This window comes from Lepidochelys kempii, chromosome 11, assembly GCF_965140285.1.
Source record: "Lepidochelys kempii isolate rLepKem1 chromosome 11, rLepKem1.hap1, whole genome shotgun sequence".
NCBI classification, from domain to species: Eukaryota; Metazoa; Chordata; order Testudines; family Cheloniidae; genus Lepidochelys; species Lepidochelys kempii.
The window spans coordinates 53,589,470-53,610,074 of record NC_136390.1 but is presented as its reverse complement, the minus strand read 5'-3'; the positions used below and the strand labels follow the sequence as shown (position 1 = coordinate 53,610,074).

Sequence of the window (20,605 nt, the reverse complement as noted above, 5' to 3'; positions counted from 1 at the left end):
CCCTGGGGAAGAATACTGGAGAGAAGTGGGCCTCCTCCTGACTTCTGTGGCTGAGCAGTGACTCAGCTGATTCCTTCTGATTCCCCTCTATATTAATATCTCAGAGGTTCCATGTCCATATGTTTGTCTTGATGCGGAGTTGATATGTCAGATGAATCCCTCCTTTCAAATTCAGCAGTTGCACTCTGTGATCAAACTGCACGCTGGTCTCTGTCTCTCTCTCACAATTGCTTCCTTGAGAGCCTGTTCTTACTGTTCAAGTCTGGTTAATTAGACCTGACGGCGGCGGCAGCTCTCTAAGATCCACATACAGAACTTCTTGAGTTGGAAGTTAACAAATGTTGGGGAAACCTGGCTGCAGCTCTGAGCTGGCCCCCATGTGTCTGGCTACAGACCCTTAATTAAGATACCTTATTTGGAGAACTGCCCATTTCATTTCCGAATGTGCAGCCACCAGGGGTGAAAGTAACTTCAGGGACTTACCGGTACGCAGGGCAGCCAGGGTCCTGGGCAAGGTGGCAGGAAGGGGAGCCGCTCTGGGGCCCCGGGGCGGGGCTGGGGCCAGACTCCCCCACCCAGCCCTTCAGAGCTGCCCGGCCTGCGCCGCCCAGGGCTCCAGAGGCAATTTAAAGGGCCCGGGGCACCGGCCAGTGGCACGGTAGCAGCGGCGGCCGGGAGCCTGGAGCTCCAGGGCCCTGGGGCAGCTGCCCTCCCCCTCACATCAGTGGCCCTGCCAGTACGGTCGGCTGTGTACCAGCTTTCTTACTGGTACACAGGACCGGACCGGCTTACTTTCACCTCTGGCAACGACCTCTGTTACTAATGTGCTTGACTATCTCCATTTTGAGCTCAGTCTGCAACTCTTCAATGCACTGAACTCCCACTGAAGTCAGATCAGAAGAGAACCCTGATCATTCTCATGGAGCTGTGTCTCCCTTCTAACATGGTTTACTAATAATAAATGTGAGACTTATTAAAATTGGAAGTAGTGGAAAATGAAGGCAATTCCTAGGCTATATAAATGAAGGGATTCAAGAAGGCAGTAGCCAGTTAAAGTGTGGCCTCAATAAACAGACAAAGACAGTAGACATCTGTCATCACAAAGCAACAGACCTGCTTCTAACGAGGCTATTCCTCGGGGTGTCCTAGTAATTAGTGTGCGCCTTAGAACCTTAAATACTAGGAAATCGGCAGTCGGTGTTTTGATTGGCTCAGAGGCAGGACACACTGCCACTCAGAAAAGTCAAGATGCTGACTCTCCTGAACCACATGGCAGGTTCAGCTAAATAGGGAGCTATGACCAATACTGTGTGACAGATCATGTGACAAAACCAAACCAAGCCTCAAAAATGTGTCACGAGCTGTTCTGACATGTTTCCTGAGATTGATTGTAACTAGTGAAAAAAGATTTTGGATACATTTTTCAGAAGTGCCTAAATAACTGAGGTCTGCTCTACACAACAGACCTATATCAGTATAATTACCTTGCTCAGGGGTGTGAAAAGTCCAGGGGTGTGAGTGAAGTAGCTATACCGACGTAACCCTCCCCCCCCAATGTAGACAGCACTATGTCAACAAAAGAGCTTCTCCCGCTGACCTAGCTGCTGCCTCTCGGGGAGGTGAATTAACTACGCTGATTGGAGAGCTCTCTCTCGTCAGCTTAGAGCACCTTTGTTAAAGCACTAGGTCGGTGCAGCTGCACCAGTGCAGCGTTTTAAGTGTAGATTTGCCCTTAGTCTCTTAAATGCCATTTTCAGAAGTGATTTAGGCACTATTGGAGCTTAGGCCTTGTGTACACTGGCAAGTTTCTGCACAGGAAAGCAGCTTTCTGCATTGTAACTCCCAAGGTGTACAGACTGCCAAGCCACTTAGTGCGCAGAAACTGCACAGTTGCAGTGCTGTAAAAAAACCACCCCAAGGAGAGGTGTAGAGCTTTCTGCGCTGGGGGTACAGCGCTGCGGTCACCAGTGTAGACACCCTGGTCGATTACAGAGCTGCAGTTGGCCTCCAGGAGGTGTCCCACAATGTCTGTTCTTGCCTCTTTGGTCATCGGTTTGAACTCTACTGTTCTGCCCTCAGGTGACCAACCATCATCCTGACCCCGTAAATTCCTTGGGAATTTTGAAAGTCCCCTTCCTGTTTGCTCCGTGATGCTTGCAGTGGTCTCAGTGCATCTTTCCAGGTCACCATGCCTGCTCCACACACCAGGCAGTCCCCCACCTGGAGTAATGCCGAGCTGCTGGACCTCATCAGCATTTCGGGAGAGGAGGCCGTGCAGTCCCAGGTGCATTCCAGCTATAGGACTTATGATACTTGTGGACAGATTTCACGATGCGTGACAGAAAGGGGCCATGACCGGGACACATTGCAGTGCAGGATCAAAGCGAAGGAGCTGTGGAACGCCTACCACAAGGCGCGGGAGGCAAACCACCGCTCCAGTGCTGCGCCCATGAGCTGCCAGTTCTACAAAGAGCTGGACATGATACTCGGTGGCAACCCCACCTCCACTGTGAAGTCCACTGTGGATACTTCATTGGCTTGCGTGCTAGTCAAGAGTGGACCAAGCCAGGAGGAGGAAATCTTGGACAAGGATGTGGAGGGGGAGGGGGACCCAGAGTCAGAGGACAACTCGGAGGTCAGAGATGCATGCAGCCAGGAGCTCTTCCCTACCCCTGAGGAGGCTAGCCAGTCACAGCTGTCAGATCTTGGCAAAGCACAAACAAGAGAGGAGGCTCCTGGTAAGTGGCTTTGATTTTGGGAATCGCTGAAGTGAGTTGTTGGGGGCAGGAGGGTTGCAGAAAGCAGGCTTGTGTCTGTATGATGTGCGTACCACCACATGCCTAGTCTGAGCAGCGGAACAGGGTGTTGACGGACTCCCTCACTTCACGGGAATCTGCCTCAGAGATCTCCATGAAAAAATTAAGAAGATACTGGGAATCTGCTGCAGCAGGTTCTTTGGCAGAGCAGCTGCTCACCGTTTTGGGGGTCTTGTGACTCATGTGTGCTTGCCTGAGGTCAGCCAGTTAGTGACAGGTATGTGAATAGTGGCTGTGTTTTAATTCACTGAATCACTGGTCTGCTTCTGTAAAAGGTTGCATTTTGTCTTCACAGATATGACCTTGGGAGCCCAGCATCCCTCTTTGTTATCAGCGTCAGAATGGCTGCGCAGACTTTGAAAGCGGCCAAGAAGAACTAAGGAGGAGTTTCTGTGTGAGGTCATAATGCACGCTGCGGCTGAAAAACAAGAATAGAAGGAGTGTGAGGACAGCGAGAAGAGGGACCGAAAGGAGAACGCGGCATGCCAGAACAAAGCCACGGAGCAGCTCTTAAACGTTACGGAGTGCCAAGCGAACATGCTCCAGGCGCTACTAGCACTGCAAACTGAGGAGCTCCATGCCCGCCCTCCCCTGCAGCCACTCTCACAACACTCTTCCCTGTGCACCCCCCAGACACCATCAACACACTCTTGTGAACCTCCTGGCTCCAGTCTGTACCCACGTTTTCCCACTCTCTTCATAGTCCAGCACTGCGGACTCCCACCACCCACTGCACTCAACACCCATCCCTCTGCAGTTTAGCCCTACTGAAGTACAGTACCTGCTGCACTGTACTCCAAAGAAGAAGGTTGGATATGATCCCTGGACCCCACCTATTCCTTGGACCCTCCCTTCCCCCATCCCACTCAGTGTTCATGTGTTTGTTTGTCTCTCTCTCTCTTCTGGTTGTTGTTTTTTAATAAAAGAATTGTGTTGGTTTGAAAACAGTCTTTATTCTATTAATTGAAAACAAACAGAGCCCTGCAAAGCAACAGGCAATTTTCTTAAACCTTCCTAGTGCATCGTCTGCACAATCACCTCCCAGCATTACAAGCACTGCACTCCCGAGCATAGTAATAAATATTAGTGGCTTTCAGCTTCAAATTGATGCCTCAAAGCATCCCTGATCCTTATGGCCTGACGCTGCGCCCCTCTAATATCCCTGGTCTCTGGCTGTTCAAATTTAGCCTCCAGGCACTGAGCCTTAGTGGTCCAGCCCTGAGTGAAGCTTTCACCCTTCCATTCACAAATATTATGGAGCATACAGCACGCAGCTATAAGCATAGGAATATTGTCATCAGCCAGGTCCAGCCTCCCAAGTAGGCATCGCCAGCGGGCCTTTAAATGGCCAAAAGCACACTCAACAGTCATTCTGCACTTGCTCAGCCTGTTGTTGAGCTGCTTCTTGCTGCTGTCAAGGTGCCCCATGTATGGCTTCATAAGCCACGGCATTAAGCGGTAGGCAGGGTCTCCGAGGATCACAATGGGCATTTCGACTTCCCCACAGGGATCTTCTGGTCTGGGAAGAAGATCCCTGCTTGCAGCTTCCTGAACAGGCCACTGCTCCAAAAGATGCTTGCATCATGCACCTTTCCAGACCAGCCTGCATTAATGTCCATGAAACGCCCACAGTGATCCACAAGCACCTGGAGAACCATAGAGAAATACCCCTTCCGATTAATGTACTCGGTGGCTAGGTGATCTGGTGCCAGAATTGAAATATGCATGCCATCTATCGCCCCTCTGCAATTAGGGAAGCCCATTTGTGCAAAGCTATCTACAATGTCACACACGTTGCTCAGAGTCACAGTCTTTCGGAGCTGGATGCGATTAATGGCCCTGCACACTTCCGTCAACATGAGTCCAACAGTCGACTTTCCTGCTCCAAACTGGTTGATGACCGATCGGTAGCAGTCTGGAGTAGCCAGCTTCCACAGTGCAATCTCCACGTGCTTCTCCAACTGCAGGGCAGTTCTCATTCTCGTGTCCTTGCACCGCAGGGCTGGTGCGAGCTCATCACACAGTCCCATGAATGTGGCTTTTCTCATCCGAAAGTTCTGCAACCACTGCTCCTCATCCTAGATGTGCATGACGATGTGATTCCACCACTCAGTGCTTGTTTCCCGAGACCAAAAGTGGCGTTCCACTGTGGTCAGCACCTTCGTGAATGCCATAAGCAATCTCGTGTTGTAACTACTATGCGTGGCGGGATCAATGTTGCACTCCTCTTGCCTCTGTAGTTTAAGGAATAACTCCACTGCCATTCGTGATGTGTCAGTCAGAGAGAGCAGCATACTGGTCAACAGTGCGGGATCCATTCCTGCAGACCGAAGAGGCAGAGCGCGCAGTACACAAACCGTTGGAAGATGGCACCAAATGCAGACAGAAGCACAGGGATTGCTGGGATGTGAAGCAATGCATCATAAGGCACTGAGACAGGACCCAGGATGCTCCGCGACTCCCTCCACCTTCCCACAACTCATAGTGGCAGAAGAAGAAGAGATGCTCTGTGGGATAGCTTCCCAGAGTGCACCACTCTGAATACCGCTGCAAGTGCCGCAAGTGTGAACATGCTATTGCGCAGGCAGCTGGCAGTGTGAACAACGGTTTCCCTTCAGCGCCTTCTGAGCAGTGCTGTAACTGCCGGCACTGTAACTCTGCTAGTGTAGACATACTCTTAGTTTCATTGAGAGTCAACGAGACTTTGGCTCCTCGGTCCCTTTTGAAAATGTTATGTCTTGTGCACAGCTTCCTCCCTGACACTGGAAGAGTTAGAGAGACAAGGTGGGTGAGGCAATATCTTTTATCAGACTGACTTCTATGGATGAATGAGCCACACAGAGCTCTTCTAGGAAAGATACAATCAGTGTCATAGCTAAATACAAGGTGGAACAGATTGTTTAGCGTAAGTAGTTAACACACATTATAAAAGACCATTTGAGGTGAAGTGGCCAGGTAACATCTCTCCAATCACAGGACAAATGAGGGGGTTAGTGGGTTATAGATTGTTGTAATGAACCATAAATCCAGTATCTTTATTAAGACCACAATTTTAGCGTCTAGCGAAGTTATGAATTTGAGCTCCCAGACTCATGTTTTGAAGGTGTTGTGCAGGTTTCCTTTGAGGATGAGGACTGAGAGGTCAGATATGGAGTGATCATTCTGTGAAAAGTGTTCACCCACAGGTGATAGGGTGTTTTTTGTCTTCTATCATTTTTTGGTATGAGTTCATTTGAGAGCACAGTTATTGTCTGGTTTTACCCACATAGTTGTTTTTGAAGTGTGGTGGATTAGGTGTGCCACGTGTTGTAATAGGTATATGTAGGACCCATGGATCTTGAAAGGCATCTTGGGGGAGAGTAGGTGTTGATCAATGTAGCAGTGGAGAAAGATTTGTGCATCTGTTGTTATGGCAGGGTCTGATGCTGCTTTGAGTTGGTGGGTCCTGGTCTGTGCATCCTGGAAGAGTTAAAATAGTATCCATCTGTGGTCATGCTAACACTGAATTGCCTATGAGCCATACAACATACAGATTCAGGAGATACCAGCATGATGCTTTTATAAATGAGAAAAGAATATGTCTGGGTTTGGTTATTTACTTTATTTTCTGGCTTTAGGCTGAGGGAAGCTATAGCATTATCTTTTATGCCAATGTATCTTTAATTATGTCAAAGGTGCCTACAGTCTGGGATAAATATTATAAATGTTTATATATAATCACAAATTGAAATAAATATGTACATATATAATGTGATATATTATGGGTCAGATTCACAGCTGGTCATAGTTCTACAGAGTTCATCGGCACCATGCCAGCTCACGCCAGCTGAGGATCTGCCTGTATGTAATTTATTTTACAGTAGTGCATGCTTTAATTTAGTTTTAGAAGTCCAGTTGTTTGCCTTTTCATTTTTCTTTGCTTTCTTTCTCTTTCACTTTTTTCCTGGCATTTCATTCCAATCCAAAACCACAAACAGCCCTTCACCAGAATTTTCCAGTTTCATTCCATCAATCTTTATTGTACAGCCATGGAAACCCTCCAAGCCGTCTTTATTTTTGTGCTTTATCTAGGATGTCATGAGAAAGCTTTCTTACATTAGCCTGTTTTTAATCTGTTCAGGTGCGTGTGCAACATTGACTGTTCTCAGACCAACTTCAATCCTCTTTGTGCTTCTGATGGGAAATCCTATGATAATGCATGTCAAATCAAAGAAGCATCATGCCAGAAACAGGAGAAAATTGAAGTCATGTCTTTGGGTCGATGTCAAGGTAATGCTCAGAGCAAAATTCATTTCAAATAATGTTTTCAATTTTTGTGCAAAAATAAGAACTAGGGCTGGCTTGCTATTAGGCACTTCTTACATTTTCAATAGACTCTTCTAATTTACAGTGTAGGATGCGGTCTGGTGGAGAGGGAATTTTGTTGATTACAGGTTTTGAAATACTGGCCTTCATATCTGAGCTGTGGCTGAGCTCTGGTTGGTGCAGCCCTAGAGAGACATGTGCAAAGGTGGCTTTAAGCAACTTTTGCAACCTTCTTGCTCCCGCTCCCGGTGCCCCATTCTGGGGCCCTTCAGCCCTAGAACAGGCCCCAGCACAAATTTCTATAGCATTAAGGTGGCTGTGTATGTCTCATATCTGTAGCCCCAAGAGGCAGTTCCAGCTCCTAAGCATCATTGTGGCAAAAGGAACAGCCCAGTCACACCCCCTTCCCCCAGCCACACCGTCTGTGCTGGAGGTTAGAAGGGAGGCAGCATTACAGTTCCAAGCCTCATAGGGATTCTCCTGCATATGAGGAATCTTGCTTGAGGGCTGCCTTGTGCCACTGGATCAGAGGCTCTGGCCCAGTATCTTTAGTGGAGCCTATGTAATCACCATTGTTTGTTGTGTCATCTGGATCTTCATGATGCCAAAGTCACAGAGCCCAGCCTAATGAATATGGCAACCCTCCTCTTCCCAGCAGAAAGGCATATGTCCTTTCAGGAAATAACTTGGTGATTCTTGTTCACCTGGCTGCATTCAAGGTTTAGAATTAGGATTCAGAGCCACCTGGCACTATTTCATGTGTGTGCCAGCGTAACCATTGAGTTGATTTTCAAAAAGCCTATTTTGTGCTCAAGATAAAAATGGGGAAAATATGGTTTTAAATAGTCTCTGTAAATAAAATGGCCATTGAGTCACAGGATCCTTAATAGCTCCCCGCCCTCCTCTGCTTCTGAACTATAAATCCTAAACACATCTATTTACAGAGCCCTATTAAACCTGCATATTAAACACATTCTATTTATATTCCTATAAAATATTTATTTAAAATGAACCCTCCTTTCCTGTTCACCATTTTCAGATTAGATTATCGCCAGGTCCGGATTATTTAAAACAATGAGGAAATCACACCTCACTGTAACTGGATCTTTTTAGATCCAGTTAGACATTGTTAGACAAATGTTATTCCTGGAATGGCAGCTTTGTGTCTCAGCATGGGGTGAATCAGTCCAAAGACCCTGATCCTGCAATTGACACTTGCAGTCAGATTCTTGCTCCCATACACAGCTTCCTTGAAGTCAGTGGAGCTCTGCATAGGTGCAGGGACTTCTTGCTTACACTCTGAGACTTACAGGATTGGCCTCTCTTTTACAAAAGCAGCAGGAAACGTCAAAGCAACACATTGTATTTCTTTTAACACAGATAACACAACTACCACCACAAAGTCTGAAGATGGACATTATGCAAGAACGGATTATGCAGGTAAGATTCCTATTATAATATCAGTAATATGAGAAGTACAATTGGCAAAATCTTTGGGGCGAGAACAGTTTCCCCTATGTTTGCAAAACTGTAAGTATAGTAATCTTTAATTTTTTTTTACTTATTTGTTGGGGCGGGGGTAATCTGAAAACTGCCTCTCTTTTTATCAAATGTCTCATCATCACTAATGTACAAACACTCTGGGGCAAAAAAAAAAAAAAAAGCCTGTATTGACAGTGAGACTAGTTAACATTGCAGAATGCTTGCCCCGGCAGCAAGTATTGGTGGAAATCAGTACAGCTTTCACACTGAACCAAATGTTGCAAATTGTTGTCAGAACACCTGAATATGATTAAGTGAAAACCAATAGTTTTGTATAGCTCCTCCCAAAAATACAATATATGCTGCGTCATCAGATGCTGCTAGAATTGATATTATCTCTGTGTTTGAATGTAAAGTTAATAAGGTATTTATAATAGATTTTAAAAAATGATAAATGGCTTTAATTTATTTATACGCTCCAGTAAAAATTAATGGCTACGTAGCGTGATATAACATTTTAAATTAAAAACATGTAAATGTTATGTAGGGTTTATCGAATTTTGTTTTGGGTGAACATCTTTCTTTTTCAAATCTTCTTACTAGGAGGATTAATTTATGAGTGGCTTTTGTGCAAATGTTCACAGCTTGACGTTAGAACTGTGAATAGAAGCATTTGGAGTGTTCCTGTTAAAAATGTGGCAAGCCATGTATAATTGCTTAAGCTTGTGTTTTTTTATATTGTGAAAATAGATCTTTACAAGGGAGTACTGTTGAGCTACAAAGCTCTGAATGCCAGGTTTACCCCCACTGATATGCTGTGCAGTGAAGATGAAATACAGTTTATCTCTTAGCGGTTTATAATTTTTACTAGTAAAATTTTGTAAAACTTTTTATTAAGGCGAAGTTACAATAAAATGTTAAAACTATATTGTACATTACTTATTCAAGATCAGATTAATAGCCAGAACCTGGCTAAAGATTCTTGCTTGCTGGCTGGGAAGCACTCCTCCTCTGCATACGCTAAAAAGGTTGATAACATTTCAAACTATCTACCCTCTTTTTGGTGCTTCCCTTGGGCATGTACTTGGTATGAAAGCTTTTCCATAATAAGGAGAATCTATATGTTACTATACACAATTCCATAGGAGGATGGTTCACATTTTTTCAGTTGTGTGCAATACAAAGTCTAGCAACTAACTATAAAAAATAAATTAATTTGTCATTTGTTAGAAATTTAGATCATTTACTGGCTCATTAAGTAAGCAGGTCGGAGGATCTCTAGGAAGCTGGCATTTTGTCAAAAGATGAATCTCTTTAATAATTTTCTTTCAAAGCCATCTAATTCCTGAACCCAACCACCAGATGTGCATGTATGTACCCTTTTCCCTGCAACTCTTCCAACAGAGCGCCTCCCTAATAGCAAAAAAGATGATGGATCTTAACTGGAGTCAAATTAAATATTTCATTTAAAAAATTCTTTGAGTAATACAAACTGAAGATGTGTATCATCTAGCCCATACAGAGAGACACTCATTAGATCAATTTCTTTATCCAAATTTCTCTCTCACCTTTTCATCTGTATTGTTTTCTGGTCAACATCTTTTTCAGTCAAAATTGTATATATCTTAGAAATTAAATCTTTTGTTCCAGCTTGCTCCTGGAACTCCTCAAAAGTGGTTAAGGGTCTAGATAAAATCTGACTTGTAAATATTGAAAATATGAGCTCTTTATATTATTTACACTACTACAAATCTCTTGGTATGTTTTCAAACCTGCACCCTAGAACAGCTGTCCAAATTGAATAATCTCAGCTCTTACCCACAACAAATAGTCACTTTGATATTTCCTAGGGATAAATTCCTGGTGATTAATAAAAGTAGCTAAGGAAGAGGGCCTCAGTGACAGCAATTTAGAAAATTGGTCCAAAGCTACTTGGAATGTATGTTAGAAAGTGTTCACTGTTCATTAGTTACCAATTGGTAATCTAGGGTGAGGATCCATACTGGGTGGTTATTCTGCATGGACGGTAAGCCACACAGTTAGAAAATGTTTATTCCATTCCAGTTTTAAAAGTGATGTATTGAGATTTAAAAAATATACAGGGCCAGATTATGGCACAATGAGCTTGAGGAGCACTGGTTAGTAACCGTGGAACCTAAACAACATGAAGGGAGGACACAGTGGGTTCACTTTGGTAGAGAAGGAGCCAAAATGCACAATGCCCCATATTTTTTCCTTTCTCAAGGAGCTTTTCCAAGAAGGACGGGGGCAGAGGTAATAAAAGGAAAACTCTACAGAGTCAGCCCCAAAAGCTTTGATTGATGCAAGCTTTCCCCTCTAAGTTGGCAATCGGTTTTCTTAAGACACAGGCAAGGCTAAGGTTGAATCTTGTGATAGGTTGGGGAGAAGCAGAGCTGGGCTAAAATGATTTCTTTTCAATTAGAAATAAGGACAAGCAATATTGTTGTGTTAAATCCTCTATTTTCCTTGCTTGAGACCTGAAGAGAGCGGTGGAGGTTCTCAGGTGAGAATTAAGGCCTGTGGCTCCTTTTAAAATGGTGCGCTAGCCTATCCAAGTCTGCTAGCCTCTAGTAATTTAGCATTAGCATGGCAGTGAACCACATGACCTGGTGTCTGAACAAAAGAAGTGCACTTAAGTAAAAACCAGCTCAGCTGTAACAACAAGGGAAAGAGATGGAGGAAAGAGAGGCTGAGGATTAGGAAGAGGGGAAAAATAGCAGTGGCAGCAAGGGAGAGGGCCATTCAGGACGAGGTGGGTTGTGAGTATAGGTCATTGGGGGGCGGATGGGAGGGAGGACCACAGAAGATACCATGGAATCAGAAATAGAAGGGAGACCAACGGCTAGATGTTGGTCAGGAAAGTCATGATAATTTCCCTTTGGGGAGCACAGAAATGGAGTGGTAGTCCTGAGAAGAAAATCAATAGCAGCAACAAGTTGCTGGAGATTAGAGGACAGGTTAGAGATGATGAAGAAGGTGATGCTGAATTGTTTTGCAGGAGGCAGGGGCAAAGATGAGGCAAAAACAAACAAAGGGGTATTGGAGAAAGTCTGTGAGCATCAAAAACTGCAGAGAATTCTGTGAGGATACTAGAGTGAATATTACAGAAAGTGGAAGGGACTGGGGTTTGTGGAAAGGAGAGAGGAGTGATGTCCAAGGAGAGAAGAAGATCAATAAAAAAGAGTCATTTTCCTCACGGGCAAATCTTCAGTAGTATCCCAGAGCAGAAGAAATAAGGTCATGGAGCTGCAGCTCCTACGTTGTTCCAACTCCCCGGAAGACATGCACTGAATCTGAGTCCCTACATTTGTGGAAACGGTGGGGTTGTCCTGGATAGCTCTCATGCAATAATATTTATCTAGCTATAATTCATAACTAATCCCTGGTGACTTCTTTTCTGATTTGAAGTCATATGGGTTCCAGTAGATGACTTGCCTGTTAGGGTAGGTCTTCCACCAATGTAATTTGGTATAGATTCATTGACTTCAATGGAGCTACATGAATTTACACCAGCTGAGGATCTGGCTTCTTTTCTGAACTTAAATATATTCTTGTCTAATCTCCAATCTCTACAAGTGGTAACTGAGTTTTGCTAAACATGTAGTTTGAAATCTGGTAAGTTCATGCGCAGCAACCCATATGATTTCAGTTTCACATAGTGCTCATGGAATAATTGCCATTGAAAACGTGAGTTTAAAGGAATCATTTAGAAAAATATCTAAAGCCCTTGGTAAATTACTAGTCAAGATGGAATAAAACTGAGGTTCATTGGAAGTTCACGCTTCAGTTTTAGAACCACTTGCAGGACTGTATACAACATGCATTTCTCACGTTCTCTAACGTGCATTGCTGTTTGACTATATGTTTAATGATTATTTTAGGGATATTCTGGTATAGTGTGTGTTACTGTACTTTCGATGAACTCATCCGATGAAGTGAGCTGTAGCTCATGAAAGCTTCTGCTCAAATAAATTTGTTAGTCTCTAAGGTGCCACAAGTACTCCTTTTCTTTTTGCAGATACAGACTAACACGGCTGCTACTCTGAAACCTGTACTTCCTCAGAAGGGGAATGCTATATATTCCTCATTGGGCTCATTTTTATGTGAAGAAATAGCACTTCCTTCATCGCAGTATCTCTGAAATAATACATCCAAATTAATGAATCTAGGGCTTTCAATAGAAGTCCCTTTACTATGCCTAGTATCAGGGGATAGCCGTGTTAGTCTGTATCCACAAAAACAAGGAATCCGCTGGCACCTTAAAGACTAACGGTATCATTGGGCACCTCTGAGGCCTTGTCTATAGTGCGGACGTGTTGCAGGTATAGCTGTATCAGCATAGGTATAACAGCAGTGCTCGCCCTGGTGTAGACAAAGCATATCCAAAAGAAGGAGTTTTTCTGCCTGTGTTAGAACACCACATTAGTGATGGTAACAGAAGCACTCTTCTGTCAACATAGTTGTGTCTGCATAGGGGATTTTGCTGGCCTAGCTATGCCAGCTAGGGAGTGCTGGTTTATTCGCACATACCTGTGCTGACAAAACTTTGGATTATAGGTCTGGCCTGAGACAGAATTTCATGCCCACTTATAAAAACTCTGAATCACAAGAATTGACTTTTCCAGGAAGAAAGGGAATAAGGAAATAATTGGTATTGTCCATTATATTGATCCTAACTCTGTGAAATGCTCTCTGTAAAGGATCGGGTAACTAAAGGAACACAGGTAGTTCCCTTTGCACACACACATCAAGTCTCCAGAGTACAGTGGTCTTAAAGGATCACCCGAACAATCTCTAAGGTACTGCTATGTTTTTCATAATAACCTGTTAATATCATACATTTATTTACCATACTTGCTTCCTAATGTTCTTCTTTTAAACCACAGTGATTTTTGTTAATAAATTTATGTACTTCACTGTTCACAAAACTGAAAGCTCACTTTACCTGGAAATGTAAATCTATCCATGGATTTGCTATATTTCTTTTTTTCTGTTTGTTTTTTCTTTTAAGGATCCCATTCTACACAGACAGGTTTTGCTCTGAGAAATGGACATGGCTGAATAATTTCAGATAAACATAAACTAATGACAGAGTGCGTAGTTTTCACCAAAACTAACATATGCATTGGGGGAGAGAGTGTCTATGAGCTTGCAAGCAGACATGAAATTCATTACTCTGTCAGGTGCTTCTCCACCACCAGCATCCAAAAGCCCACAGGTTTTACTGGACTCTCACTGCCAGCTTTACATTCTATGTGTGCTTCTCTGTTCCCACGCACGCATCCCTCTCATTTTTAATAAGACACTAAGGCAGGGGTGGGCAAACTTCCACATCAGGGTGCGAAACTGTATGGAGGGCCAGGTAGGGAAGGCTGTGCCTCCCCAAACAGCCTGGCCCCCACCCCCATCCGCCCCCTCCCACTTCCCACCCCCTGACTTCCCCCCTCTCAGAATCCCCCCCATCCAACCCCCCCTGCTCCTTGTCCCCTGACCGCCCCCTCCCAGGACCCCCGCCCCTAACTGCCCCTGGGGACCCCACCCCCTATCCAACCCTGCCCCATTCCCTGTCCCCTGTCCCCCCCCCCGAACCTCTGCCCTATACAACCATTTGGATTTTTTTTGTGGGGGAGGGAATTGGTGGATTTTTTTCCCCTAAACGAACTGGCAATAAATGTATTCCTACAACTCAGAAGCTACATTTAAAATACTATAGGAGTTGTATGTGTGTGTGTACACGTATGAACACACACACACACACATATATATATGAATTAATTCCTGGAATATTTAAAAATATAGCTTCTAAGTTGTGAGTAGGGCAGTCAGTATTTCCTTGAAATAAGGAAGGCCTGCTGTTTGTATACATTGATTTTATTTTATTTTATTTGTATATCCTCATACCTTTTTAAGCCCAGGCTTTCAAGCATTTTTTATAATATCTAATTTTTGTTTCTTTACCCTCCACAACCTCTTAGAAGCTGGGCATTAGCAATTATGCCTGTACTGATTTTATTCTTTTTTTCATTGGACAAACACCTTTTTTTCTTTTTTCCCAAACCCACCTGTGATCACTGTGAAGACTATCCCAATATGGCTGGGCCATTTTCAGTGTTGTGGTTCACTAGCAACATTAGTGATAACATTGATAGTTTTAATACAGATGTGAAAAATGAATTGTTAATTAATATTTTCTCCTTACTCAGGCAAAAATCCCCAGATAACCATTGATCAGGCCTTGAGTGTTTGGTTCTTCAGGGGCTTGATACAAAATCCATTGAATTCAATGTGAGTCTTTTCACTGACTTCAGTGGGCTTTGGATTGGACCCCAAGAGCAGAGAAAAAATGTCACTGAACTTATACATAAAACAGTCACTACTATTTTATTCTTAGTTTCAGGGATAGTATGCTAGGAATTCAGAGGGTATTCCCCCACCAGATTATAACAGTTTTAAAGTACATCAAATTTTGACCCTAAACTACTTGACAGTGTCCCTTTTTAAATTAAATTTTATAAAGACTTCCATGTCATTCATTTCCTAAAATGCTGGCGAATAATACAGCCCGACAACTTTGCTCTGGTATACAAGCTACTATCTAGTTTTTGCTGTGTCTTTGCAAACCAGGCATTCTTTAAGGAATAAGCAAGTGAGGCATACAGTATAGGGTGACCAGATGTCCTGGTATTAAAGGGACAGTCCCGTATTTAAGCCCTCCTGCAGGTGTCCCGACTTTTTCCTAAAAACGGACACATTTTCTGTCTTCCCCACCACCATCAGTATTGGCTGGTCTTGCTGCTGGACAGATCCCTGTTCACCAGCTGCCTGCCCACCAGCAGTGAGTGGGGCGGTCCAGTGGCCAACAGTAGGGGTGGGTGTGTAAGTCTGTGGTGGGGCAAAGCTGCTGTGCTTGGGGCCAGATGCTCCCCCTGCTGGTCCTTCAGCACAGCCCCGCTGCATTCCAGCTCTCGGCCAGCAGAGTCCCCATTTCCGGCCGGCACTGGCTGCAAGCTGCGATGGCTGGTGAGTGCAGGCAGGTGCCAGGCGGTGGCTGGTTATGTGTGACCTCTGCTGACCACCTGTCGGCCCATTACACGGTCCCCCACTCGCTGTCCTCTCCCTGCTTTGCCCCGTCACACACACACCCAGCCCCGCTGCTCCTCCATATCATCTCCACCTCCCGCTCTCCCCCCGGCGGGGCATATCCCGCTCCCAGTACTGAGCAGAGACCCAGCCCCTGGTCAGAGTGCTCAGCTCATCAGCAGCCTGGCCACCAGGCCCCTTCCTTCCCCCACTACCTCTGTCTGGGCCATCGCCCTGGGAAAGGCCAAGACCTTCCAGCCTGGGTACTGGCCAGGAGGAGCCGATCCTGCAGCTCCTCTCCCTTCCCTCCCGCACAATGCAAAAAAGCTACTGCTGGCCACATTCAGGTTTGAATCCTGGCAGAAATCTGGGGGGCATGTGACCCTGTATGCCCCCACATACACACACTTGTTGCCTCGGGAAGATGTGGCGCTAGATACCAGAAGAGGAAGGTCCATCCTGGGGGGCCAGCCAGGCATGGAGAGTGGAGAGTGCCGGGCAGGGAGGGTCCAGTCGTTTGATCACCCCACCCCCATGTAAGACAGGTGCACAGGAGTGTGTACATGTCACCTCTCCTTATGTGAGGGGAGGTGGAGGGGATGGTGTCACTTCTCCCCATGTGAACCCTAAACCCTTAAAGATAAGAAGGTAAATAAAAAGAATCCAACTATACAGTATTTCTTTTTAACAGGGGCTCAGTCAACTTGATGTTAATTTGAACATATGTACTGCATAGCTCTGACTGATTGCCATTGAACTCGCTTGAATATGAGTAATTTTACCAGGTGTCCCCTATTCAGCAAAAGGAAATATGGTCACCCTAATAAAGTAGCACATTGTGTGTCCATCATGCAGAAGAGAGAAACCTTTCCTCACCTGCAGCTTTAGAAAACAGTTAGGAAGATTGGATCCTTGCACATGCAGATCTCTGTGGATTCCATTTGCATAAGATCTAAGTTGGAGGTGGCCAAGCACTAAATGAATACATTATTTAGCAAGTTTTGGTGTTTTTCCCTGACATAACTTAAATAATGAAAACACATACAATATTTGGACACCTGGAGCAGCGAATTAAATGCTGTTTGGCAAGTTGCTGGATATATGTACATTTTGCCTGGTATTTAGCTACCCGTAATTGCAGTACAAAGGTTTTATAAACTCCGTGTGCCTTAAAAGTCAACAATTCTTAAACATTTATTTAATGTTAGTTACATTCACAAGGATATGATTCCATTAAAAAATTATCAGGTTTTTGTACAATGGAACAAAGGCAATGGAAGCCCTCGGTGGAAGAAAAATGTTTTTCAACTTTTTCAGCCTAGTGTAGGCTTTCACACCATCCAGACTGGGTTTTTTATCCAATTTTCCTGTAATTTGAGGGACCCAATCAGTCATTGTTTGCTTGGGGTAGCTTGAAGACATGGCTGCAATGAGGTGAAGAGACTAGGAGACCCAGCCTTCTTGTCTCTCCCGGCCCCTGAGGGGAGCTGGAAATTTGACCAGCCCGCCCCTCTGTCATGATTAAGGAGCTCACAGGCCAAATTTGATTGGTGCTGTGACCCTCCCTTTCACTCAAACTTAACCTAGCTGCCCCTCCATCAGGACAGGGAGGTGGCCAGGCCAAATATGAGCAGCACAGTAACCCTGTGTACCTGTTTGGCCCCTCCACCTTTTGCAGTCCTTCCTATACCCATGGGCGCTGAGCATCCCCAGCCCCTGAGAGAAGCAGAGCAGGGGGCACTGATGGGAGGATTGGCTCCAGGCTTTTCAGGCTTCCTACGGAAGTGGAGAAACAGAAGTGGGAGGGGAACTTGAGCTCCAAGAACTGCTTTGCCCCTGGTAGGGATGGCATTCTTCAGCCTAACCATTTCGCTGGGTGTGGGGTGGAAAGACTGTAGGGCTGGGTGCAGCAGGAGACCTTGGAGTTGGGTATGGGGGCAGCAGAAGGAGAGTGTGTGTAGAGCTGGGTGCAAGGGGGAGAGTGCACATCTGGATACAGAGGCAGCGTGAGAGAGTTCAGGACTGGGTCTGGGGACAGTGAGTCGGAGGAGGGTGTGGGGCTGGGTGCCAGGGGAGGGTGCAGGAGAGGGAACTTGGGGCTGGGTTCAGGTGGCATCAGGATAGACCTCTGGGCCCCCTCCTTAGGAAAATTCTGGTTGTGCCCTTGTTTTAGAGATACCCATGTCACATCCCTCCCAGTGTCTGCTGAGTTGTCTGAGCATTCAGACATGTAGCTGGTTACATGTAACCTGAGCCTAAAGACTGTGAAGGCAAAATGTATATGCAGAAGACCAGAGCTGAGCTCCATGCAAATGTAAAAAATAACTTTGCATGGGGGGAGCTTCAAATCTGTTTTTTCAGCCTCAGCCAAATTGATCCTGACACAGGGCCTTCCAGAGTAGGAAAATGAGACAAAGAGCTGGGAGGAGGGGGCAGATCTTCTAGAAATTTGAACAGTATCATGAAGAACAAGTACTCACTTTGTAAAGAAGGGTTTTGACAGCTATGCACAACCATCCGTGAAATATAGTTACCCACCAAGAAGATGGAGTAGGAGCTACCAGTAACAGCTGGAAAGCAAATTTGTAGACAGATATAATCTTTATCACACAGAGAGACAGAAGAACAAGCAAATGAATAAGACAGCAAAGCGAGGAGAAGAGTGTGTTGAAGATTGAAAAGCAGCTAAAGTGGCAATCGACTGAGCATGTTGCAGCAAGAATCAGTGGAAAGTGTATTTCTCTTATGGTGGAATAAAGACTAATAGATAGCAAGTGCAGAAAGGGTCACAAGCAAATATGATGGAAATACAAGGTCCTAGACTAGATCATAAATTTGATCTAGGAGGAAAGGATTTTTGGTGACACAATGGTGAGTCATTTGTCTCGAAGTAGACCAAATAAAACTGACGATGGTAGCCCAATTCAGAACCATTCCAGTTTGTCAAGATTATTTATATTATCATTTAGTTGTACTACAGTAGCACCTAGAGACCACAGTTGAGATGAGGGCGCCATCACGCTTACCACTGCACAGATGCATAGTAAGAGAGCACCTCAGAGAATGTACAGTCTAAATAGATAAAACAGACAAAGGAAGTATTGTTATCTGTTTTACAGATTGGCATCTGAAGCACAGAAAGACACTCGCCTGACACACACAGTCTGTGGCAGAGTTGGAAACTAAATCCAGGTCCACCGAGTCCCAGTCCAGCACTTTAACCACTAGCCCAACCTTCCTCTCTTATACACACATATTAGAATGTAAGACTGGCCAATGTCATTCTGGTTGTCCATCTAGCCCAGTATCCTGTCTCTGACAGTGGCCAGTGCCAGAGATTTCTAAGGGAATGAACAGAACAGGGCAATTTATCAAGTGATCCAACCCCTATCATCCAATGCCAGCTTCTGGCAGTCAGAGGTTTAGGGACACCCAGAGCATGGGTTTGCATCCCTGACCATCTTGGTTAATAGCCATTGACGGAACTATCCTCCTTGAACTTATCTAATTCCTTTTTGACCCCTGTTATAGTTTTGGCCTTCACAACACCCCTGGAAATGAGTTCCACGGGTTGATTGTATGTTGTGTGAAGTACTTCCTTATGTTTGTTTTAAACCTGTTATCTATTAATTTCATTGGGTGACCCCTGGTTCATGTGTTATGTGAAGGGGTAAATAACATTTTTTACACACCAATCAAGATTTTATACGTCTCTGTCATATTTTCCCCATAGACATCTCTTTTCTAAGATGAAGAGTCCCAGTCTTTTTAATTTCTCCTCATATGCAAGCTGTTTCATATCTCTAATCACTTTTGTTGCCCTTTTCTGTACTTTTTCCAGTTCTGATATATCTTTAAGATTGGTCAACCACAACTACGTGCGGTATTCAAGGTGTGAGTATATCAGGGATATATACAGTGGCATTATGACATTTTCTGTCTTATTATCTATCCCTTTTCTGTTGATTCCTAATATTTTGTTAGCCTTTTTGACTGCCGCTGCACATTGAGCAGATGTTTTCAGAGAGCTATCCACAATGATTCCAAGATCTCTTTCTTGAGCAGTAACAGCTAATTTAGACCCCATTGTTTTGTACGTATAGATGGTATTATGTTTTCCAATGTGCAAAAAATATGCATTACTTTGCATTTATCAACACTGAATTTCATCTGCCATTTTGTTGCCCAGTCACCCAGTTGTGGGAGATCCCTTTGTAATTCTTCACAGTCAGCTTTGGACTGAGTATCTTGAGTAATTTTTTATTGTCTGCATTCTTTGCAACCTCACAGTTAAACCCTTTTTCAAGAACATTTATGAATATGTTGAACAACACAGGTTCTATCCTATCCTTTGTTTCCTGTCTTTTAACCAGTTACTGTTTCATGAGAGGATCCTACCCTGTTATCGCATGACTCCTCACTTTGCTTAAGAGCCTTTGGTGAGGGACCTTTACAAAGGCTTTCTGAAAGTCCAAGTACACTTTATCCACTGAATCACTCTTGTCCACATGTTTGCTGATCCCCTCAGAGAATTCTAATAGATTGGTGAGGCATTTACAAAAGCCATGTTGATTCTTCACCATCATGTCATGTTCATCTATGTCAGGGATCGGCAACCTTTGGCACGCGGCCCATCAGGAAAATCTGCTGGCAGGCCGGTTTGTTTACCTGCAGCGTCCGCAGGTTCAGCTGATCTCAGCTCTCACTGGTCGCGGTTCACCGTTCCAGGCCAATGGGGGCTGCGGGAAGCGGCCTGGACCGAGGGATGTGCTTGCTGCTGCTTCTGAACCTGCGGACACTGAGGTAAACAAGCCTTCCCAGCTTGCCAGTGGATTTCCCTGACAGGCCACGTGCCAAAGGGTGCCTATCCCTGATCTATGTGTTTGATAATTCTGTCTTTT

The 20,605-nt window shown here is 44.7% G+C and overlaps 1 protein-coding gene across 3 annotated transcripts in view; it reads left to right on the top strand.

The window, feature by feature from the left end:
• Positions 1-20,605, top strand: part of TMEFF2 (transmembrane protein with EGF like and two follistatin like domains 2) — a 172,726-nt gene that overhangs the window by 116,668 nt on the left and 35,453 nt on the right. Inside the window, exons 6-7 of one of the 3 annotated variants that reach the window (XR_012154338.2) lie at positions 2,080-2,738; positions 3,112-3,761. Coding sequence is in view for 2 of the 3 variants with exons in the window: in XM_073306223.2 (XP_073162324.1) it covers positions 6,937-7,085; positions 8,502-8,561 (209 nt within the window). In the remaining variant the exon portion in view is untranslated. Of the gene's footprint in view, positions 1-2,079; positions 2,739-3,111; positions 3,762-6,936; positions 7,086-8,501; positions 8,562-20,605 lie in introns of those variants that run through there. The other 2 variants (XM_073306223.2, XM_073306224.2) reach the window with 2 other exon arrangements.